The sequence below is a fragment of the Ictidomys tridecemlineatus genome, chromosome 9, assembly GCF_052094955.1.
Source record: "Ictidomys tridecemlineatus isolate mIctTri1 chromosome 9, mIctTri1.hap1, whole genome shotgun sequence".
Classification (NCBI taxonomy): Eukaryota; Metazoa; Chordata; class Mammalia; order Rodentia; family Sciuridae; genus Ictidomys; species Ictidomys tridecemlineatus.
The window spans coordinates 45615376-45641419 of NC_135485.1; the positions used below are offsets into that span (position 1 = coordinate 45615376).

General features: G+C 33.4%; 1 protein-coding gene across 28 annotated transcripts in view; it reads left to right on the plus strand.

Annotated features, from left to right (window-relative positions):
* Adgrl3 (adhesion G protein-coupled receptor L3) overlaps positions 1 to 26044 on the plus strand; it is a 773708-nt gene that overhangs the window by 478252 nt on the left and 269412 nt on the right. For all 28 annotated transcript variants that reach the window (XM_021730674.3, XM_040292372.2, XM_078021326.1 and 25 more), the window contains one exon: positions 1944 to 2744. In XM_021730674.3, the coding sequence (XP_021586349.1) occupies positions 1944 to 2744 (801 nt within the window). The remainder of the gene's footprint in view (positions 1 to 1943; positions 2745 to 26044) is intronic.

The following is a 26044-nucleotide window of genomic DNA, read 5'->3' on the forward strand; positions in this document are numbered from 1 at the left end:
ATATTATAAAATTTTCAACATTATATTATATTCCTCTTTATTTTTAAGTAAGTAGTTAGAAATCCAATAGATGTGATGAACAGTGATTGCTTTATATTTGTTTTTATTTATGTGCTAAATGATTTCTCTTAGCTCTGGTCTAGTAGGTTCCCCTGTTTCACTCATTTGTGTCTACTAGGGGGAAAGGGAGATAATTTTCTAAAATATTTTAAATTGCTTTAGCAACCAAGGGCTTATTATTAACTTTAGCATAAAGGTGATGGACAATTTTTACAGCAAAGAGTTACTTTTCCTTACAACTAAAGCAATCATTTAAACAACTGAGAAATTTTTATAATTATCAATATTATTATGGTTTCTAAATTGGCAATGCTCTTCTATTCTTGCTATGGAATATTTTGATAGCCAGTTCCCCTGACATCTTATTATTTCTTCAAAATTTAAACTTGGGAGATTTTGGTAATTTACTGTCCTTTTCAATAATCTCCAAAAATGTAGCTGAGTTTCATCTTGTTTTCCATTAAATCTGTGTTTATAATCGCTATTAGAAAGCTAATCACTAATGCCGAAAGAATAATAAATCATTAAAAGTGGGTCAGCATCTAAATTCCTTGTGATTTCCTAATTTTTCCACCCCGTATATTTCTAATCACTTCAAACATAACAGTGGACTGCATGATTATTTTTCAGTGTGTTTGCTTTGCAAATATATTAGAGCAGTGTTTCCCACAGCAGGTTCAGCAGAAGACTGCAATCCAAAGAGGCTCTGTGGAAAAATTCCAAGATCAAATTAGTTTGTGAAAATTCCTCACCCTTACAGCTTCTGCCGGGGAGATTCTCTAATTTACCTGTGCTATTAGAATCTCTACCACAATAGTATCTGATGTAACATTTCTTAGATAAATGTGGCTAAGGATCCTTTTTTTTTTCTTTTGTTGTAATACCTAGCTTTACTACTTGAAACCAGTGCTTCAAGGACCGCCCTATGGGAAACATTGCTTTATTGCCCCTTCATGTCAGATGAATCAGACAAGCTTTCTTATAACCACTGTCACAATATGTTACTGAATCATACTAAAATGAAGGTGAATCAGATGATTCTTGCCTGTTTTCATTCTGAAGTATGAGCAGCAAAATATAGCAAGTAATCTTGTTTTTTAATGCTTTTTTCATGTAACAGTAAAAGGTACATGTTTTAAGTTCCAATACTACTGTATTTAACAGGACATTTTTAACTGATTAAAATCTAGATCTTGGGTTCTTTTCTGTAACTTTTCACCCTTTCTTCTTTCCTTATTCCTTCTTTCCTTTCTTTTTCTTCCTTTCTCTTTTTCCTTCCAGTATCCATCCATCACTCATTTTTAATTGTGTGGACTGCATGCTCTGTGCGTGTTGTAGCAGTTTCAAGAGCTTTTTTTGCTAGAGGATTCACTGGCCTGTAACATACAAGATTTTTCATTTATTTAAACAAAAATTACTGTGGGATATTCCTATGTTTATTAATGACAACTGTTCAACAGCTAATTTTTTTGAGAGTGGAAACAGTATACTTTCATTTCCAAATAAGATATGTTCTTCAGTGAACTCATAAACACATTGTGTATAGACTTTTGTATTAGTTATATGTCTATAGAATACATAGACATATGTTGCATTTGATACATATCTTCAAAAATGTTATCATACACTTTAACAAAGGCAAAAACCAAGGAAAGCACAGCTACTGATTTAAAAAGTCTAAATTTTTAAGCAAATGAAATCAAAGTGATTTTTTTAAAAAGTCAAAATTAATATGAAAAAATACTTTGTGTTCTCAAAAAATGCACCAAAATAAGTGGTGGTGGGTATCTCTGGTTACAGTTGCATTCTTGCTGAAAAATAAGAATATATGAGAATATAATTAATTAATACAATTTTTGTCTTAACTCTTTCCCTTCCAACAGTTTTTCTTTGTCCTGGACTACTAAAAGGAGTATACCAGAGTGAACATTTGTTTGAGTCTGACCACCAGTCTGGGGCATGGTGCAAAGACCCTCTTCAGGCTTCTGACAAGATTTATTATATGCCCTGGACCCCCTACAGAACTGATACCTTGACTGAATATTCATCCAAAGATGACTTCATTGCTGGAAGGCCAACTACTACCTACAAGCTCCCTCATAGGGTGGATGGCACAGGATTTGTTGTGTATGATGGAGCTTTGTTCTTCAATAAAGAGCGCACCAGGAACATAGTAAAGTTTGATTTGCGGACTAGGATAAAGAGTGGAGAGGCTATCATAGCAAATGCCAATTACCATGATACCTCCCCTTACCGATGGGGAGGCAAATCTGACATAGACCTGGCAGTGGATGAAAATGGGCTCTGGGTCATCTATGCAACAGAACAAAACAATGGTAAAATCGTCATTAGTCAGTTGAACCCTTATACCCTGCGGATTGAAGGGACATGGGATACTGCATATGATAAAAGGTCAGCTTCCAATGCATTTATGATCTGTGGGATTCTGTATGTGGTCAAATCTGTATATGAGGATGATGACAATGAGGCCACCGGGAATAAGATTGACTACATTTACAATACCGACCAAAGCAAGGATAGTCTGGTGGATGTTCCTTTTCCCAATTCATATCAATACATAGCAGCTGTGGATTACAACCCCAGGGACAACCTACTCTATGTGTGGAATAACTATCATGTAGTGAAATATTCCTTGGACTTTGGACCTCTGGATAGTAGATCAGGTAAGTTTGAATTTTGATGGTATTCTGTGGGTGGATACTTCTCATGAGTTTGTTCTCATGATTTTAATTAGATTAACTGTGATGTCTCTCTCTTCTGGCCTGTGTACCTAAAACTATTCTTTTTCTTATCTTTTTAGAGAAATCAATGATACCACTTTCAGTCCTAACAATTTATAACTATGAAAACCTGATTATTTATCCTTTGTACAGCTTTTCTCCAGATTTTAGCTCTTCTTTTCTATGGGTATGTGTCATTAGCTGCTGGTAAGATCTTTGCATACTGAAATACACAAAACCTTTGCTAAGATAGGATGCTATCCTTTCTAATTAATTGTGAAATACCTACAAAAATGCTCTTTGCTTGGTTTAGGATGGGTTTAGGATGATACAATGCTGCAGGAACTGTTAACCAATATATTCACCTCACAGATCATTTTATGTGACCACTTCATGGGACATATTGTCAGTTTGAGTGTGCCTTTGTCTGAGTAAACTTATTTGATATAGAGAATAATGTACATAACTGGTAAGTACAAAAAATCAATTTTTATAAGAAATGACAATGGAGAACAGTTTTGAATATATTTGAGATCGAATCTTTCCTTTCAGTTCTTTAAAAGTATCCCTTATCTCTCTGGAACATACTATTTCCTTTTAATGTTGTTTAAAGATAACTATAAATAGCTTTAGTTTTTCTATTTCTTTTTTTACTTTTATTTACACAAGAGAACAGAATTATCTTAATTTAAAAGTTAAGTTTTGAAGCAAGCCATAATAATGTTCTCTAAGATTAAATGTAGTGGAAAATTAAAATAGAGGTGTCTGAATTTTGATAGTAGTATGCCCATTGAAGTATTTCTATCTTTTAGATTTTCCTGTTAATATCCTTATTTTCTGCACTTTTAAAAAAATATTTTTTAAGTACTGGAACTTCATCTAGTTGCATTCTACCATGGGATTATACACCAGCCCAGCTATACGTGTGTGTGTGTGTGTGTGTGTGTGTGTGTGTGTTGTGTGTATTCCTCCTGTCTCAGCCTCCTGAATAGTGGTATCACAGGCACATGTCTTCATGCGCATCCATTTTTGTTTTTACCATGCTTTCACTAGCATGCCATTCTTCTAAATGGTCCAGTATATACACATTTTCTTACAGAAACAGATTCTAAGTTTCCTATGACCAATTACCTTACCTTATACTGTTTTTTAAAAATATGTATTATTTTTTAGTTGTAGGTGGACACAATATTTTTATTTTATTTATTTGTATATGGTGCTATGGATCAAACCCAGGGCCTCACACATGCTAGGCAAGCACTCTACCTCTGAGCCACAACCTTAACACTATATATCCTCTTTTTAAAATATATCTATCTGATCATTATCTTTTAAAAATATATATATCGGACATTAGTGTAATATAATGCATTCTTTTAAGTCAGGTTCAATAGCTCTTTGTTGAATGAATGAATGAATGAATGACTTTCCACCACTTCTTTAGATAGAATGACAAATTAGGTGGCTTTTTTGTCTAACCTCTAAAAGGCTTCAGTAAAAGAGACAGTGCTTCTTTTCCTAATCATTAATGTTGATATTGTGTTGAATTGGCTTTTATGGAAGGGAAAGCCAAATTTGCAACAACAACAAAAGCACGTTATTATTAGGTCTTCAAAAAATCTTCTAAACCAACTGCATTATCTGTTTAAATGAGGTACAGGTAAGATTTTTAAATACAATATACTGTGCAATTGAGAACCTGAGCAAAAATCAATCATTGGGTTGTATCCTAGGATACAACCTGTTCTTCTATAGCTATGATATTCTTAAATCAAAATAAATAATTTGTTACTGAAAACTGTTTATTAATGGTTCTTAACCTTTTTTATTATTCATTTTGATCACAAAGTAATTTCAAATGGCCTCAAAAGAAATTATAATCATATTTTGTAATTAGAGCAAAAAGCAATAATAATATAGTTTCACTTTTGTTTATTAAAAGATTATATGTTATTTGATATCTCTATGTAGGTAGAAAGAGGAGAATTGTTATTAATTGTGGTCATGAAGAAGGTTGTACCAGTCAATTAATTTTATTTATCTGTTTGTTTATTTATGGGAGCAGGGTCATTTTAACCCACATCTATTAGTGCTCATGTTTGTGAAAAATATGTTTTTGAAGTGACAAACTTTAAGAAATGATAATTTTCAGCTTTTAATTGAATTCCTAAGCCAGGAGATTCAGTTTTCACTCCTTTTGAACAACCACAATTAAGACTTTGTTTTGCAAGTAGTGGGATTTCACCTGTATTAAATTTGTAGATATAATTGCCAGAAAAAGTATCAATTTGCACACACAGCTGCTCACATTAAAAAGCTAGTACTTTGGCATGGACTTACTGTAGTTTAGAGGTGGAAAGAATAAGTGTAGAAGTAAATTTTATGCATGCTATATGTGGATACGAGAATTTCAATTAGCATTAATAGAGGCTGTTCATCTTCATTCCACAGTTTTAGGTGGGTGCTTTTCTGTAGTAAATTACATTGACATTTTTCAAAGCAATTGCCTTCAAGGAATTCTTATTGTCAGTGTATTATGGGTCTTTTTATTCAACCATATATGAAAACTCTCAATTTACAAATATGTTATGGTCAAAAACTTACCTAAGTATGTAGACCAAAAATGTATTTGTTGTTGCCATTTGTTGGTAGCAGTCCAAGTCTTCTTGTTCTTATTTTAACTATGTTCTGTAACAAAAAGTAATTAATGATTTTTGTATACGGTTACCTATGTTTTACTTCTACTGTATATAACTGTTTGGTACACCAAAAAACCTAGCACTGGAGATAAACGCAAATGTGCTTCTCATAGATATAGAAAGCTCTCCAGTGATGCTTACACATGGGTAGCATCTGTTTCTAAATATGAACTAAGGGGTCTTGTAGGACCTGGGTTTAAATTCTACCACTGTCAGTTGCTCAGTTGTGGGAAGTTTGCTCAGCCTTTTGTTCTTGGTTTCCTCAAGTATGAAGTGGAAAAAATGATACCCACCTCAGAATATTTTTGTTGAATTTTAATGAGGTAATGCACAGAATAGGCATAGTAGAGTCACCAACTGCGTAAGTAAGCTACACACCAGGGAGCCTCAAGCACCATTATTATCCACATTTTCCCAATGAGGGCCCCCCAAAGCATTGTGGATTATGTAACTTACTCAGAACTTTCTGCTACTAGTGCTAAGCATTTTCTAGGTAAACTACAATTTGTAATTCATACTCTGAGAAAATTACCATGAATTCATACTCTAAAAATTGTTATCTACTTTTCAAGAAAGAAATCAGATGTTTTATTTTGTTTTGTTTTTACAAGGGTCATTTTTAAATTCTAGAATAGAAAACTTTGTGGAAGTATGTGAAGAAAAGTTTATCTCCTCAGAAACATTCTAAGCAGTGATCGTAAAAGTCATTTATTTCTAGTCCCTTACTTTACCCAACACCTACCTCCCTACTGCTAAATTGTCTTCTCTTAGTTTGGCTCATTACATGACATACATGTTTTCTTTCTTTTTCAAAGGAAAACATTGTAAGGGATGATACAATCTGTGAAATGGATTGTTTTCTACCATATCAAGAAATTAATTTTAATTAAATCCTTTAAATTTGTACTGCAAATATTTATTGTTATACTGTAGAATATAACTAAAGTTTCTCATTGAAAAGATCTTTAAGGTTCCATTCTTCTGTGTACAGTATATAAGAAGTTTAAAATTTCTAATTTATCTAAAAATATTTTCAGGACATTGTATTACCATCACTTATTCTGCATTATATCAATTACGAATTGCCAATATTCTTATGGTTTTCCAAAATAAATTGATGTAAAAATAAGAACTTATTTTTATACTACTGCTTCATATCCATGTAACTATATATATTTGCAAACAATTTCTTTTAAAAATGTTAATAAGTTACTTGTATTTCACTTATTTGAGAATACACAGTGCAGAGAGTCTCTAATTTATAAAATGCTTTTTTATTACTACTTAGACTTGAATTAACACTGGAATAATCTCATTGATATTGTTTTGGTCATTTTTGTCTACAGTCTTATTGAGTGCCTGATAAATGTAGGTGTTCTGTAAAGGTTTGTTAAATGATTTAAACAAACAAATGAAAGAAGATAACTTACAGTGTTCTGATTTTTTAGGATATTGAGAGTAGAAGTGTTATTTCTAAATTTGTTTTATAAACCATATAATTTTAGTATGCTCCTCTGCTAGTCATCTTCATTGTTTGCTTCGAACTTCTAAGTTCAGAAGTTTTAACTCATTCCAGCCATTGTCCCCAGGTTCCTTACCCTACAGTTAGGTCCAATTGCCCTTTCACCCAGCCTGTCCTGGGCCTTGGTAAAAGGGCAATTGATCAGAGAATTTTATAGTAAGAATACAGTCTCAAAATGTTCAGTTAGAAAATTACTGATTTCTTCATGGTAGAGAAAATGGAAAGTGTATTATATTCAGTAAGGCATAGTAACTGTGAGGTTTTGTTTATTTATTTATTTATTTGTTTGTTTGTTTGTTTGTTTATTTTTGTAGTACTATATATTGTACCATTGAGCCACATCCACATTCCTTTTCATTTTTTATTTCAATACATGGTCTCACTAAGTTGCACAAGGCCTCATTAAGTTGCCAAGGCTGGCCTTGAACTTGTGATCATCCTGTCTTTGGCCTCTTGAGGCACTTGGATTACAGGCATGTACTACTATTCCCAGATAATTGTGTTCTATTGAATCAACATTATGCTGGACCCAGTTATTCCTTAGCTGTTTCACAGGTTATATGAATGCCTCTGGTTTGCTTCATAATTCTCAAACTGTGTGTCCAGGCATATCTGGTGTGAGGTAATCATCTGTATCATTTGCCTACTCCCAGCAGCTTGGGAGGCTGAAGCAGGAGGATCACAAGTTCAAAGCCAGCCTCAGCAACTGAACCAGACCCTAAGCTATTTAGCAGGTAGACCCTGTCTCAGAATAAAAAATAAAAAGGTCTGGGTGTGTGGCTCAATAGAAACCCTGGGTTCAATCTCTGGTGGGTGGGTGGAAGGAAGGAAGGAAGGAAGGAAGGAAGGAAGGAAGGAAGGAAGGAAGGAAGGAAAGGGAAGGGAAGGGAAGGGAAGGAAAGAAAAGCATTGTGTTGGAAGAACTGATGATTCAACTTTGGACACTGTATCAAAAATGTTTATTAGCATTTAGCATTTTAGTGTAAAATGAAAGTGAAAGTGCTACTATTTTCTGAACAGAGCCCTACATCTAAAACTATTCAATCTAGAATGTTCTTCAAATGAACATTTAACTGAGTCAATTTCTTATCATATAAAATATGATATAAAGTATATATTCATCATTGCTTTCCATTGATCCTTTTTTGTGACTTGTAATGTCCAAATACTCATTAGCTATTTCACAGGTTATTTGAATGCCTCTGGTTTGCTTCATAATTCTCAAACTCTCTGTGTGTCCAGGCATATCTGGTGTGAGGTAATCAGTTGTATCACTTGCCTTTATCCATTAATAGTGATTGGTGTTGACTGGCCGTCAGTCTTAACTGTTCTTTCTCCCAAATCACCTTGTGCCTAATTCATTATTCATTAATGAAAAACGATGAGATGTGAGTCATTTTCTTTGACTCTTATAGTTAGTTTGTCTCCAAACTGTCTGTGGAAAAATCTAGATTTTCCTTTGCAAATATGCAAATACTTATCAGTATTTTCTTCTAAAGGAGGAAGAACTAGGCTCAAGTTGATAATTAGAACAAGCAGATAAACCTACTTCCAATATTTTCTGAAAGATACAGTGTCCACTGGTTGATATTTAATGCAGACCACATGAGGCAATGAATACTAACAACAGAAAGGATGGACATAACCACTGCCTTCTACCAGCTCTTCTGCTTCCCAAACAGTCCACATTTTCTTGAAAGCCATTTGAGATTATGTAAATGAACCATTCCTCTATGTGCTGAAGGTAGTAGAATCTAAACCAACAACAGAAAGCCTACACATAACAGTTTGACAATGCAGATAAGGTGAACCTTCTGTCCTTATAATATGCTAATTAAGCGAATTTGTGTCTCCAGTAAAAGCTGTGGCTATGTGGTGATGAATAAGAACTTTAAACACACATGACACCTCGTTAAAATGTAATTTTCACATCATATATCTGAGCCCTTTACTTTGACAGCTGAGTAATGTGAATGCTGGGCAGAGAATCCTGAACATTTTGAATCTGTCACGTGTTTAATAGGTAGTCGAATCTGCTTCCTGAACAGTTTAGTTAAATATGATGCACCCTCAACAGAAAATAGAGCCTGAAACTATGGAATCTTAAATCAGACTTGTCTACAGCCTATGGGATATGATTGCTCCATGGTTCCACTTGAGATGCCACATTGTCTCTAAAGTTTAATTTACCTCTGTCTTAGTAGCTGAGTGCACTTTACAAAGAGAAAAATTGTCAGCAACTTGTTGCTAATTTCAACCCTCACTTTATTTTTATGCATCAGCTGTTTCCCTGTGTGAAAAGGGGCCCCCTCTTTTTCTTCCCAATGCTTTTCCATGGCCTGTAAGTGACAGCTGTTACCTGAAGGACATTGCTTCCCAGCCAACTTGCAAAACTTGGAAGAACTGTCCAGTTGCCACTCAACATCAACTGAATACTTTCTCAAGTTTTTTTTTTTTTTTAAACCTTTGCTGTATTTTTTATTTCTTCATAATTGAGGGTTTAAATTTCCTTGAATGACACCTTCCACTTCTCAAGATTAGTGTAAAACACACAGTCCTGTACAAAAGAAAGCTGAACCTCACTTTATCCAACGGAACCCAGTATTAGCCATTAATCTGGCACGTAGGTGACTTGTTTTAGCCTTTTTGCTGCTATGACAAGACCTGACAAGAAAAATTAGTGGAGGAAAAGTTTAACTGCGGCTCACAGTTTTAGATTTCTCACTCCATACATAGCTGACTCTGTTGCTTTGGGCTGGAGGTAAGGCAGAGAATTGGGGTGGAAGTGTGTGCTGGAGGAAAGGCTCTGGGAACATGGCATAGAAAGCAGAGATCTCCAGGGACAAAAGACATTTACCCCAAAGCCACACCCTCAGAAACCCACCTCCTCTAGCCACACTGTCCCTGCCTACAGTTTCTTCGCAGTTGATCCTTATCAGGCAGTTAATGCACTGATTATGTTGGGGCTTTAATAACCCAGTCATTTCACCTCTAAACTGTCTTACATCGTCTCACACATGAGCTTTTGGATGACACCTAATATGTAAACCTTAACTTTGGCAGTCCCAATAATGGAGACTGGAGTCAAGGGGTCAAAGGATTCAAAAATGTTACAATGTAAATTTTTCCATGTAGGGTGTTGTCCCTGCTAAATGAACAATTATTAGAAAAGTGATCAGATTGTTTTTATGTGGAAGTCACAGTCATAAAAAGACAACTTATTTATGATTAAGCTTCTGATTCACACCAGCTGTCCTTTCTGGACCCATTTCACTTGCAGGTGGAACTGAAACAGTCCTGCAGCGGATTATCAGCACATCTTAAAAGGGTCAGTAGCAGTGACAAAAAATGAGATTTCTGGTTATCTAGGGGTTCCACCTTAGAAACCTGCCCTTAGATCCATATTAGTATAGGTAAATGAGAACTGGTTTCATTATCTTATTGCTGTTAAAATACCCAAGAATATGTTTCTCAATTGTTTAAATAATGTTCAAGTAGCTTGGATTAGGTTTGACAATTGACAGTTTGTGTTTTTAAGAATAATAGTATTTCTCCCTTAATGACTGCTTTTCCTCTAGAAAGCTAAATTCTCTGATAATATTAATTAATGACCAAATAATTCAAGACACATACATGACAGGTAAAAATTTATGGTACTCTGTAATTTTACAAAACAAGACATGTTGCCAGATTTCTTCACAAACAAATGGAGAATACTTATTTTTATCTGCATAAAGAAATTTGCCTATTGCTTGTCAGCAGTACAAATTTATGGCCAAACCTTTCGCATCTACTAACTCCACTGAAGGCATAAATCAGAATGATCTAGTGCTTTCTATGTAAAGTATTTTGTGATTAAAATATTTTAGCCTTAAAACTTGAATTTATTTTTAAATATTGTTAAAAAGAACGATTCTACCTATAATAGACAAATGTAAGTGAAAAGACAGGTATTTGTTGATATCAAGATTTTCTAAATTAGTATCTATAATATTAGGGTTTTTTTTAAATATGGAAATGACTTTAAAGAAATTTTTGCTTTTGAAAACAAGAAAACAGTTTTTCTACCAACAAACTATTCATTAAAATATAGACTATGGTTATTAAAACATAGCTTCCTTTTAAAATCTATGTTATATTTGCTATTAGCATGAGTATTAATGTACTAGAAAAAAGGTTAGACGTATATTTTATAGAGAAGCCCATCAAGAGATATGAATGGTAATGGTTTGTGGAGGGAAGCCTTGAAAGTGAAACTGCAAGAATTAAGAAAAGCCAAAAAGGAAAAATGGAATTCATGCACAAATTAATATTTGCAATGTGAAACAGAAGAAGGAAGTAAGGGCTAAGTTAAGTCAAAAGCCACGTGATTAAATGATGGATTTTTTTTTTCCTTTGAGTTGGGAAAACCATCTTCAAGTGTAGTAAAGGCTAAACAGCTCCCTACTATACAGTTACAATAGTGAGGGAGGCAGTAGTCTAGCAAAAACAAATTAGGAGAAAAAACAAAGAGAAATTATTTTTAAAAAAACTATTAGTATTATCTACTGTTTATTAGGTATTTTACATCCATTTATAGAGATTATCAAATTCAGTCCTAACAGTAATTATGCAATGGAAGCTTCATGTTTATTTCCAGATGAAGAAATTGATGATCAGAGTGATTAAGTAGCTCAAATGTCAAATATATCGTCCAGAGCTTCATTTAGAAGCCTGGTCTGACTTACTTTTTATTGTCATGTTACCACCACAGGTGATCAAAAAGAATACAGGTGCCATAACTTAGATGCATGGCTAGAGCGGGGAGAATAGTGTACATATGCTAGGACTGAAGTCAAAGAAAGGTATCAAGTTATATCCATCCTCAAGCAGAGGGAGGGCAAGCAAACAGAAATGTGTTGTAGAGCACTCATCTTCCCCTCCAAAGTCTATTAGTGTTCACATGCTGACTTTAACCCTTAAAGACAAACATGACTGGGCACCAAGGAGAAAGAGAAAGTAATCTGCCCAGAGAAACTCAATTCATAAATGTGAATTTGGACTTCAAAGGACCTCATCTGTGTAAGCTGTTATATTTTATATTTACAATAGAAAAGATATATAACACACATAAGCCTAGAAGAGAATGTGATATAGTGTTTTGTGGGTTGTAGGATGTGTTGTGTTTGTGTGCGTGTGTGGGTGTTAACTTCTCAGAAATACTTGAAGAAACAAAGATTTAATTATTGAAGGATTAGAAGGATTAGTTGGAAACTTTGCTGAGATTCTGAGCAATTTGAAGGACTTTAGAGATTTGAGGACTGGATCTTTATTAGATTTAAATCTACTTAGCATAAATTATTTCCATTTCTGAATACAGATGGATTGCTAACGATATTCTCATGCTTATTAACTATGAGCAAAACTGGCAAAATGATGAAAAGTAGAAGAAGAAAGAAAAGAAAGGAAGAGAGACACAAAAATGAAATATATTTTTCTTTAAAAATAAATGAACAAGAGTGATGAGTTCCCTTTTTTCAAAAAGAAAATGATTAAAGTACACTTATTTTTCATTTGTAAAGAGCTATTTTCCAAAGATTTAATTAACCTCAAGTAGCTAAAATATGGTTAAGGACAAATTGAGAAATGCATGTACTGGCAGATTGGGGTGTTAATTGTTAAAACATTATTAGAGAGCAAGTAGACAATACATAGGTAAGAGAAGAAAAAAAATATACACACACACATATATGACAGGTGTATTATATATTATATATAATATGCATGTATAATATATTATATATATATATATATATTTTTTCCCCTACTTGTCTAGTTTCTCAGCTAGGGCTCTGTAACTAAAAACAGATTAACAAGAGAAAAGAGCACAAACTTTTGCTTTTAACTTATTAATTGTAGATTGTTCATGACACAATTGTCATGCACAATTGTCAGCCTTCAAAAGGAAATGACCCCTCCCATCTCCAAAAAAAAGTTAAACCTGAGTGTTTTTATACTAAGCTTGATGAAGAATAGAAAGTCGTGGAAAAAAAATGATGTGACAAAGGAGTAAGAGTTAAGAGTAGTAAACTAAGGAAATTTGGCAAATCTACTCTTTTTGGTTCCTCTGGGTCTCCCTCCATCTTTGGGTTTTTGGAGGGCAAAAGGTGACTGTCCTGTGACCTGCTTCAGTAGATGGAAAAGGATAAGGTGAGGTTTTCAAGAAAAAGCTCAAAAGAAAAAGCACAGTTTGCCTGCATTGTCCAGGTGGAAAATATGGAGAGGAAAAGAAGGCCTGAGTCTGACCTTCTTTAGGTGTTGCCAAATATTTTAAAAGACCTGGTCGTCATGGACTGTGTGAAAAGTATTATGTGACATCCCTTAGAAACAAAAGCACTGTGTTAAGTGTTGTTAACTATAAAATAATTAACAAAAATAGGTGTTATGCTAGAATTTCCCCTTTTTCTAGCACAAGTCAAGTATTCTTTATTCAAAGTGCTTAGGGGTCATAATTACTTTGAATTTTGGAATTTTGGGCATGGGGATTTTGGAATACTCGCATATATAGAATGGTTATCTTGGGAATAGGATCCAAGCATAGATGTCAAATTCATTTATGTTTCATATATACCTTATACACAAAGCCTAGAGGTGATTTAATACATTATTTATAAATACTTTTATGCCTTTTTACTGTGACCCTTCACATGAGATTAGCTGTGGGATTTTCCACGTTTCTTGTCATATTGGCTCTCAGAAAGTTTTGGATTTTGGAGCAGTTTGAATTTTCAGATTAGGGATGCTCAATATAATATAGTCCCATTTAGCTTTGTCTCTACCTCTTCTCCATTGTTTTCAGTTCAAAATCATCAGTGTGCTAAAGTGGCATATTTGGGGATGCCATATTCTGTCAACTACCATTACTTTCACCAAACTTCCCATGAATATGAATATCTTAATCTGTCAGATAGTCCAGATTTCTCTGACAGCTTTTGGCGTAACTATGATTTTCAAGGTTTGGAACATGGCAGAGTACTACTTCTGTGTATAAACAGGACTACTCACTTAATTGACCAAAGAATTAAAAGTAACCATGGCAAAGGTTCAAAGGCCCAGTTTTGCATGCAAGGAAACATTTAAATGTTCTAAATCTGTCAGGCTATTAGATGTAAATGAGGGTGGGGACTTTTAGATATCTGATTTTCTACTAAAATAAGATTACCTAGTCAGAAGAAATTAGTGTCATAAAAGTATAAAACTTTTGGATAGGATTCACAATAGGAATTGAACATCAAAAGTAATTATTTAATGGAATTAAATTATATGTCAGCACTGTGCGAGGTGGCACATGCCTATAGTCCCAGTGGCTCAAGAGGCTGAGACAGAAGAATGACGAATTCAAAGCCAGCTTCAGTCAATTCAGTGAGACCCTGTCTCTAAATAAAATACAAAATACAGCTAGGGATGTGGCTCAGTGGCTGAGTACCCCTGAGTTCAATTCCCAGTACCCCTTCCCCCAAATTATATATGTCAGGTTATGGTTTGAAGTCAAGTGGTAAAAATAAAAGTTAGGTATAAGAAAAATTATTTTTGAAACTCCTTTAATAGTTTGTAAAAACTTCGTTTTTAGAAATCATTTCCCTCTGGAGTATAAAGATAATAATGTATTATCGAAAAATACAAAGAGTACAAAATCAGATTTTTTGTACCTTTACACTTTTTACCTTTACAAAGTATAATTTATAGTATTCTAATTACATTAAAAACTCCTTGAATTCAGGTAAATTAAATGTATCTAGATTAAAACTCCTCTGTATTAAGAAAGAGAAAAATTTGGTTGTTATAATTGTGTAGGTAAATCCTTTTTATGAGAATTTTTTTCTAAAATAATATATCAACAGAAGTATCTTCTTGAAAATTTTGAGGCATGCTTTTCCCATTAACTTTGTATGCAATTATTAGATCACATACTAAATGTCTCAGCAGTAAAACTATTAAAGTTATACATAGAAGAATATTTAATAATGAGATCTGTTCATTACGTGTTGCTAAATTTTTAAAAGGTATGTTAAAATGATTTGTAATTTAGATCATTATACATTTTCTCTAGTTTTATTTGTACTAGAAAAGTCCTTTAAAATTTTTTCTTTGAATGTTTTTAAAAAATACTGTATGTTTCATAAGTCCATTTTTATTCTATGTCTTTGTTAGCAAGTAGAGGACTCAAAAGTCTAATGTTTATATTAGGTATAAATTTTAATATTTGTATACAGTATCTGAAGGATTCTGTTTTGAGTCTCTTCTGAGTTTTACCAGATTTCTTTAGTAAATACATTGTCTTTAAAATTTAGAAATAGATTTTTCCAAATTAACCTAATAATCTACAGTAATAAAGGACCAATGATGAATTTAGAATTCTATGAAACGATGTAAAAAGGCCTTATAATTGTTTTCAATTTGCATCAAAGATACAATTAGCACCCTCTTGTGATCTGAAGGAGCAAATGAAAAATACCTAATATTTCAAAAACAAAAGTGCAAGAAAAGTCTTTATTCTCTTTGTGTGTTTTATTTTGTTTGTCTAAGGATGAAAAAATCATACAGAACTTTATCCATGGGGATGCACTCCAAGACTCTGGGTGGATAATGAAACACAGCACAAATTCTTTATACCCTTTATATGTTTTTCTTTCTGTGCATTCACACCTATAGTGAAGTTTAATTTCTAACTTAGATACAATATAATATTAATAATACTAAAGATAAAATAGGATACACTGATATACTGTAATAAAAGGTTGTGCTTTGGTGCCATATTAATTAAAGTAATGTTACTTGAATGCAAGCACTGTGATACCATAACAGTTGATCTGATAACTGAGGGGGTTGATAGGTAACAAATAGATGGGTAGTATATGCAGCATAGAGATGCTGAAGAAAGGGAAGATGCAGGCAGGGCAGAGTGGGAAAGATATGATTTCATCATGATACTCAAAGTATAATTTAAAATGGATGAGTTGTTTACTTCTGGAATTTTTCATTTGATAATTTTAGACCTTAGTTAACCATAAGTAACTGAAACCATGAAAAGCCAACTATGGGTAATGGATCTATAGAAGTTCTTAAAAGTATTGGGCATTTCTAGAGACTGTTTCTAGCCCTTGGTTATAGACTACTGAAAGATACATATCATATTACGGAGTCTACTCTCTTATGGAAACTGAATAAGACAATGGATTGAGCTCTTTGCCTGAGACCTAAGAAATAATACTTATGCTCCATCCTAGTGTTTGGTTTAGTGATACACTAAAATCAACTTTGACATTGAAAGAGTTCAAATCATCAGCTTTTTGAAGTTGAAAGAGGGAAAAACATAAAAAGAAAATCACAAGTGTGTACTAACATTGCATCTGAATGAAAAGAGTCAACTATTGTAATCACAGTTGAAACTTTAAAAAATATACTTTCAGCTTTGACAGTGAAACAAATAAAATTGCCCACCTGAAGAATTCATCTTTAACAAAAAGTTATCCAACTATGACCTTTATATAATTATACTTACATTTCCTAAGAGTAGGTGTGCTAATTGAATATTGACTATTAGCTATTAAAACAAGGCAAGGAATGCATTTGATGAGAAAAGCAGTACTTGATGGTCATGATGATAGAGTAATCTTATTAAAGGCCATTTGTAAAGGAAGTATTCAAATATTTTTACTATGATATCATTTAATTATTTTTGGAGGTAAATAATTTTATTTTAGTGATCAGTGCTTTTACATGTTTTGATGATTCAAAACCTGTTTTCATATACCTTTGTATGGCATAAGGTAAGTAACTCTTACTCAATCATATAGAGTAAGAGTCAATGAAAGTGATTCCCAAGAGATAAAGGCATATGGGTCTCAAAGTGTGATCCAATAGGAATAAGAAGTTCAAATTGTCAGGTCTCACCTCAGATGAATCAACAAGCTGTTAAAATTTTAGAATTACTCTATAGGCTATAACCCCCACTAGGTCAGTAATAAAGGGTGTAATAAAATTATTACACTGTTTTTAAAAAATATTTCTGTGATTATTTTTGTTGCTGGATTTTAAATAGGTGTTTGTCAATCTCTTATCTAACCACTCACTGCAAAAAGACTATATAAATCACTACAGGAGCCTGTTAAAAATGTGAATTTTCTGCCTCTTTCCCATACTCCATCATATTAGAGCCCTAAGATGTTGATCCAGTATTTAAAGTGAAGCCCTGAAATAATATTTTTTTAAGGGCTTTAATTCTCGGTTTGAAAAAGAATTACTGCTTTAGATTCCTAAGATTTAAATAGATTTTATATCTTAGCATGAATAATTGTCTTAATACATTCAGAATCAGTTGAGCAATATATACTACCCCTTCTGTCTTCCTGGGCTGCTCTCGCAGGGAAGAGCATCACTTTGTTTCATTAAATGTCGTTGTTTTGTGTCCTCACAGAATTCCTGTCTGTATGGCTGTCAGGGAAGAACAGCAGCCTGATCCAGGATGGACGTGTCTCTTCATGAGCTTGTCCTGGCAGAGCAGGGTGCCATTTATCCTCACCTTGAATGGCTGGAATAAATTAGCACACTGGGAAGAGATATGAGACTCTGGGCAAGCCAGACATCCTTTGCAAATGCTCCTGGTCTGCTCACATGTTGAGGGGAAAAGGGTGAGAAGTGGGCATGAAGACAAATCAGTCCTGTAAAGGAATTTGGTAAGCAGTAGAGTTCCAACCACACCACAGGCAATATCCCAGATCTCTATATTTTAACTTAAGGCAAAGATATCTTTTATACTAAAAATGAGATTAGGCAAAACTTAAATTTTTCATTTATGTTCATAATTTCTCCAAGTGTACTAATGCAGAGTATATAACACATGATGGATGCCTTCTGTCATATCCATTCCCACTGTTTTCCCTAAACGTGGACAGATGAAGAGCTGTTTTGAAATGCTATGTGACTGCTTCAAGACTAATCACTCTTTCAACTGTATTAATTTTTCTGGTCATTCAAAGGCAGCATGAATTGGACTTAGCTATACCAGCTAAGGTCTAAGTCAATGTAGAGAATAAGAAAACCTGCCCACCCTGAATCAGGCTCACGTGTAAATTTTTTTTCCACCCCCCTACTACTTTTACTTTTCTCTCTGAAAATAGAAACTCTGCTGACTTCCCCAAGTGAGACTACACAATTCTATAGCATGCCTCAATGTGAATCTGTTGAATTACTATTCTGTTATTAAAAGGGACTCTAGCAACTTCTATCTTTTGCATTGTTAAAATTTGCCATAAAAGTCCTATCTTAATGAAGTTTACTTAGGAGAGCATTTCTATATGTCACTTTCTCCCTACATCTTTAAAAAAAAAAAAAAGTATGTATCAGAGTTTACCTCTAGAAATATTTGGCTTAGTCATTTGTTATTATTTGAATATGAGGTGTTCCTCAATAGCCCCTGTGATAATTCAGGAATATTCAGAGGTGAAATAATTATATTATGAGAGCTTTACCTTAACAGTTCATCCTAGTTTCAGTGCACTGACTGGGTGGTAACTATAAGCAGGTGAAGCATAGTTGGAGGAGGTTGGTAATCAGGAAGGTTCATCTTTCCTGTGGCTCCTTCCTCCTTTTCTGTCTATGCTTCCTGGCTACCGTGAATGGAGCAACACTTATCCACCATGTCCTTCCACCATGATGTTCTGCTTCACTATGGGCCTAGAGCAATGGACTTAGCCAACCACAGACTAAACCTCTGGAACCATGGGCCAAAATAAACTCGCCCTGCTCTAAGTTGTTCTTGTCAGGTATTTTGGTCACAGAGATACCAAGCTAATACAAGACTAGAGCAAGGAGTATTTGGTTGTTCTAATTTTTTTTCTTTCCATTTTATAGCAATTTGAATTATCACTGTAGGCATTGACTCTAGTTGCATGAAGTTTGATTTATTTTTTCATACTTTACCCTATTCTGTTTGGGATGTAAAATGATTCTGATGTTATGCCTATTTTAAGCATTATGAAATAGTAAAACCAATAAAATAATATAAAGGTTCATATGATCATTGAGAGTTTTAAGCATTTGTAAACTGTAGGAAAAAGGAAAGCCTACAAGATACATGAGTTTCATTAGTACTGTCGTGACTACCTATCTTTACATTCAAGGTATTTTCTCTTCACGATAATTGAGGGGCATTTAAGTGTTCCTTAATTATTTTACATAATTAGGTTTCATATTTTTTCATAATTCACTGAATATACAAATAATTATGGATTTTTAAAATTTGGACCAAGACCTTAAATGAATTAGATTGAATATGTGATAGAATTGATTTCTTTAAATTCCAAAGAATTTTTTTTTTTTGAGAATTAAAGTTGATCTATGACTCTATTACTTGAAATGGGATGAGGAGGACATAATTATCATTTAGCAGAGTATTCGTGAGTATTATGGGACGAGATACAGTACTGCCTGCATCCTAAATATATGAACTCCTTGTTATTTACATGTGCACAGTGTATACTAGATTTCTTTCTTTTCTCATTAATGAGAAGAAATAATATTCACTGATTCTGTCTGTAGCACTTGGCCATTATTTGTGTAGCTGTATAAACAATGAGCAGCTGTATCATTGTTTATATTACATGATTTTGTTTATTCATTTTAAAAATTTTGTGACAGTAGCGTGGCTTAGCAGCATGCTTATGGTAATGAAGAAGTTAATTAGCAATATTGAAAAAGAACTTCAAGACATGAGTTTTAATAAGTAGTGCTAAAAATATTACAGCAGTCATCCACAGATAAACATAATAAGCCTCAGACAAATGGGGAAAATGCTTAGATTATAAGAAAAATCATTTTAGAACTCTTTGGCTTTCCTGTTTAAAAAATATATATTATATATAAATACACACTCATGCACATACCAAGGACACTGACTGCAATTTCTCTGGGGCTTTTTCTTCCTCTGACATAAAACTCCTACATGGTAGAATATAGATGCTTACTTTAACAATAGCAACAAAAAAGCAAATATCTTTTTATAATAAATTCACTATAGTAGAAAAAAGAAGACTGCCAGTAAAGGAGTCAGACAGTTCACCAAGAATCCTGGAATCACATGAGCTTTCCAGCTCTCAAGTATTGATAGACATAGTCTGAGTGTGTTCGTCTGCTTCATTTTAGAGCCAAAGAAATCTTCATTCAAGCACTAGGAAATCCATAATTGGAAAGAATCCCATAGTCACTGCTGATATTTTCCTCTAATTATAAGTGAGTTTGTTGTGTCATAAGCCCACTTAGGAATGGAAGATTTTGGTAATGAAAGTATTCCCAGGCTGCTCTGACTTGACCTGGTGTTACCAGAAATTTGCTTATGTTGTCTAAGCGTGAGTGTGGCAAGTAGTATTTGATATAGTGATATGAAAACATGAATATCAGAGTTTTAAAGTATGGCTTCAGTTTTGCCTGAGGGCCAAAAATCTGAATGTGCAGTCTTTAATTTTTTTCTGTTTTGATGCCACTATCAGCAGTGTCCCTATATCTTCACCAACCAACTGGGTGGTTAAGTGTCTCTTCAATTCCAATGACGGAAAGTGGTTGTTTTTAATAAGGAAAATAGGTTCTTATCCTTTTTTTATAAATGTCAGAAATATGAATCTCATATGAATGGGATGTGCCAAAAGTTACTAAAGCCAAGAAAATTTAGATATGGGATATTTTGCAAAATTTGTTCCAGAATATTATATATAAAGATTTTCAATGAAAGTTTCTTGATGGATGAATTATGAACACACTTAGAATATTTAGTTTTATTTATTCAACATTGAGTGTTTATCATGGGCAAAACACTATTTAGTGCTGTGCAAAGCAGTATTTAGTGCTGTAGGAGGTAATTTAAGAACCTTAGCTCCATAGATAAGAAACATACTAAGTTTAGTTGTGGAAACAATACAACATGCTTGAAACTCAAGTCATGCCAAGTGACTAAATTTATTACTTTTATAAAAATTATGAAATTAATAATTTATCAAATTAATAAAGCTTAAATAATAAATTTTTTAAATGTCATGTTTGACATGCATTTATTTTTATTTAATTGCGATATTTACCAAAATCTCATCTGACACTCTTAGAAGATGAAGAAATGTGAACTGGATTCAGTTAGGTTGTAAGTACATGAAATTGCAGATATTTCTAAGTTTTAATGTAAAAAAGCATACAAATTTCATATGACTTGGCCCATGATCATGGAACATTGCAAGTGGCTAACTTAAAATAGTAAGTCAATATGTTAATTCACCAGAGTTGGCGTAGCGACGTCACCTGGGCACTTTCACAAGCTTTGTCCTTGGCCCCTTCATGCTCAGTGCTTTTCATCACTAACTTTAATGAAGATTTAGAAGACACCACAATTTGTATTGCTAGGTGACAAGTTATGGAGAAGGAATACTCTAATAGACCACATGACAAAATCAGGAATCAAACAAGTTTGAACAGACCCTATCAATGACCATAAATAAAAAGATGTAATCTAACACAAAAAATGTAAAGTCCTCTGTTTAGATTTGTTTATGTCTCTTTTTGCTATACAATTCAAAATGTCTAAGACTGATTGACAGTTATTCATGTACATACACAAAAAAAATTGATTCATTTTCATTCAGCAAATACACATTAAAAAATAACTTGCTTTTCACCTATTCTTGTGTAATATACTGGAAAATCAATGACCCAAACATAGGCCCTACCTTGAAAAGTTTATAAGATTTGGGGGACCACGAGCTCAATTTGTTGCAATGGTTTGGGATAGGGGGTGGGAATGCAGTCTTCAATTACAGTAACTTCAATTAATAGTAGGAATAATAAATAATATTTAATAATAAATAATGAAGGCAAACACTTTCATGTTGTCTCCATTAGTTTAGACTATTTTCTGAGAATTGGGATCAATACCTCTGATCAAGGACTGGGGTTGTACCTCAGAGTGCTTCCTAACCACATGAGAGTGAGGTACTGGGTTTGATCTCGAACACAACATAAAAATAAATACATAAACAAATAAAGATATTGTATCCATCTACAACTAAAAATAAAGATTTTTTTAAAAATCCTTCTGGGTACCAGCTTTTAGGAAGAATGTCAAAGTGTGAAAGTTCGTTCATAGGAAAATGCTTAATTAGGTGTGTTTTTTAAGAATTATGACCTATTTGATGAAATGTTGAAGGATATTTATCTAACAGGTAAAGCACTGATTCTCTGGATTCAGCAATGGCTCCAACACTGACCAGCTGACTTTGCACAACTTACTGGGCATCTCTGAGCCTCATTATCCTCACCCATAATATAGAAATTATATTAGATCCTGCATCTCAGGTTTGTCAAGTTAATATTTGTAAAGACCTTAGAACAATGCATGACACACACATGTCATGTAAGTTGCCAAATAAAAATGAATGGATGGATGGAAAAATATATAATAAATAATGGAGTTTAAGAAGAAGTTCAACAGGCAGACAAAGCAGCTGTCTTCAAATATGTGAAGAGATATCTGTGGAAGAGAAAGCATTCAGACTTCCTTCTTCCTAAAAGAAGCACAAGCATGTGGCTAGAAACCATATGTGAAGACAAATGTTCTGTGACAAATTATAATTTAAGTATTTTTTAAGCCATTTTTAATTCTACTGTCTTATTCTAATTCCTAAATTTTGGTCATTTTCAAAGTTATACAAAATTTGCAAAATTAGCTTTAACAACTTTACCTCTTGACAGTTTTCATGTGAAATAGATATTTTTAAGTTATAAATAAATTCCAGAAATATTGTTACCTTCTAACATGGAAATGAAGAGTATTTTGGTAACAGTGAGGAACCTAGCTGAATATATATCATGTTTGACTATGGCTGCCCACAGACTGACAATTGGACTTGCAGGGGCAAACAGAGATCTTGGAGCCTGTTTCAGGAATTCTCCTGCCAAAGATGGTCTGAATGAACTTGTATAATTTTCTTAGTCATTCTCTTCTTTAACGAAATAAAATATCATCAACACAGTGCTATTTCTAACAATATCAGAGATTCCTCATAGGAACTAGCAGTGACTCCAACCTTTATATAGTGCTTCATTATTCTAATGTTTATTGAAAAATTTTTTGCTACCTTTAATTTAATGTAACATTTTCAGATTAAACATTGCTTTGGAAGAAATAGTGGAGTTTTTGAAATAGTAATTTTAAAAATTATTTCCTTAAAAGGGAATTGCTTTTTTCTTTTATGCTCAACCTGCAATATTTTTAGCCTCCCTGAAAATAATCCAGAAAAATAACCATGTTAGCCTTTCTGTTTATATTGTGTCTCAGTGATATTAGCAGTGTTCTTTTACTCAGTTCCAGATAGAAATTACAGAGACAAGCAATGCCAACCTAACAAGGCATAATTGGGGTTCATGTTCAAGCACAAGGGAGAAAACACAGGGGGTGGGGTTCCTGACTCACTCAGGCTTTAGGCAAAACCACCATAGTCCTGATACTGCCTCACACAGGCACACATGAGGACTGTTTTACGTACTTTACGGTTTCTGCACATATTGTGTCTTTTGCTTTGGGTACCAAGGTTTGTACTTGGCACAACGATTTGCTCAAGCACATTGTTACGTCTGCTCTCAGCTCATAGGACACAGTGAGGTGCTCACTACCTGCCACCCCAGAAAGGTCATATAGAGCCAGGCTCAAGCATTCTGTGCACGCAGTAGGTGAGGGAAAAATCTTAGACAAGAAAAAGAGAGAACTCTGTAATTAGGATAAAAAGGTCCCTAGCTGTCAGTGGAGAAGAAGGGTGATATTTTTAGGTCTCTCCTCGATGATGTAGCCTCTTGTCCTGGGAGGTATTGTTACTGATACTGTGTCTCAAGGGTATTAGCAGAGTGGGGTTATATAATTGAAAAACAGGGTTTGTTTTTCCTTAAAAGCTTAAAAGGTACACACATAAGATAGATATGTTTAATAGCTGGATAACATAGCTGCAGTTCATCTGCAGAATATTTTTGTTTCTACTGATGTATACTTGTATTAATACTAATAGAAAACCATCTATTGTTGGTTTGTTGTTTGCAAACAGGCGAATTTCATATTAGAAATGTATAAGGTTTGGTATATGATTGGTGAGAAATTATTAGCATTTAGTCAGTACTTCTCTTTGTCTTCTTCCTTCAGTTTAAACTTCCAATCATTCATTCTGCTTAACTGAGATTATTTGCCAGACACTATATGTGGATTTAATATAAGTACACTGCCAAAAAATGAATACCACTCAGTTGGGAACACAGATGTTAAATAAATAAATCAGGTGGAGAAAGGATAAGAGAGCATACCTAAAACAATGAAATAGTACTCAAAAAAGCAATAGTATAGGAAACCATGGGAAAAAGCATTTCCAAGATATTTACTAAATCACCTTATCTTAGTTGCTAGTGCCATTATCCATCTAAGTATTATATTTTCTGTAGGTTTCTTTTTCTATTTTTATTTCCTAACTAATAATCTATATGTATAGAACATAATATTGAATAGCATAAACATTGAATTTCAATATTATAGCTCTAGTCCATCACTCAGATGAGATTATTATAGTTAATGAGATTTTACCCTAAACGAGTTTCTGGTCTAAAAATGATTCTACTTTTTGTCCATTATTCTTTTACATATTTATTGTAAAATAATTTATCAGTTGACATATAGATTTGATTCTGAAAACATCTTCATTTTCTAGAAAATTGAATGGAATTCACCATATAGTAGCCAAAATATCCTTTTATTATGTCTATAGGGAAAATAAACCAAGCATCTGAGATGTTGACAAATTAAATATTTTATATTTTATATTTTAGAGCTCTCATAAAAATAGGTTTTTATGAAATCTTACCCTGTTTATATAAAAGATTCTTCAGTATTATAAAAGAAAATAACTTGCTAATACTGATGGTATTCTTCAGTACTCAAAAGATAAAGAAACATGTGGAACATAAATTAATGAATTAAAATGTACTTGTTAAATATCTCTTAATTTCATGAATGAGGAATGCTTTGGGAAGTTGTTAGCAGGAAGGGGAAAGGTAGAGGGATTCCTCTTATATTCTATCATTGACAAAATTTGCAAATTACTCAATAACATCTCAACTTTAGGTACTGTTTCTCTTTAATTCAGACGTCACATTACATAAATTGCTCTTTTCCACTAGTTGCATATGCTCTTCAGGCATTACTGGAGCTCCAGAAATTCTGTAAAGATTTGCAGTTATCATTATGATGATGATGATGATGATGATGATGATGATGATGTTGATGGTGGTGCTAGGAATTGAACCCAGGGCTTTGTGCATGCATGGCAAGCACTCTATTAACTGAGCTACATCCTCAGCCCAAAGAATTAAATCTTTTTTTGTTGTTGTTATGCTGGGGCCTCGTGCATGCGAGGCAAGCACTTTACCAACTGAGCTATATTCTCAACCCCCTCATCATCTTTTAAATACACCAGTGTTTAGTAAATATGAAGAGTAAATTCATGGTTAAGAAAGCATAGTCAAATACAGTATTCTTTAATGCAAACTCATCATCTGTGATTTGATAATACTTTGCTGCATCAAGTACTTTGGAAATCTTATTGCATGTTCTTTATAGAATTATACAGTAACACCATAAAGAGTGTTCCATTAGTTTATACTGTGAAGGAAGGAAAAAAATTCAATGGGTGGTAATACCCCAAACAAACCCATTCCAAAGAATTTATTTTTCTTGTAATTTGGCAGTATTTGAAACCTTATTAAAATTACTTGAAATATACATTATTTCCTTTATTTGTTAATACACAATCTTATTTTAAAAGTGATTTTTCCATTGTTAAATATTGAAGTTATATTTATTTAGAGTTAAATGCACCTTTTCTACTTCAGGGTTCAGCAAATTTTGACAGATTCATACGGTCATAAAAGCACCAAAACAGTCAAGATAGAACAGTTCCATCACTTCAAAA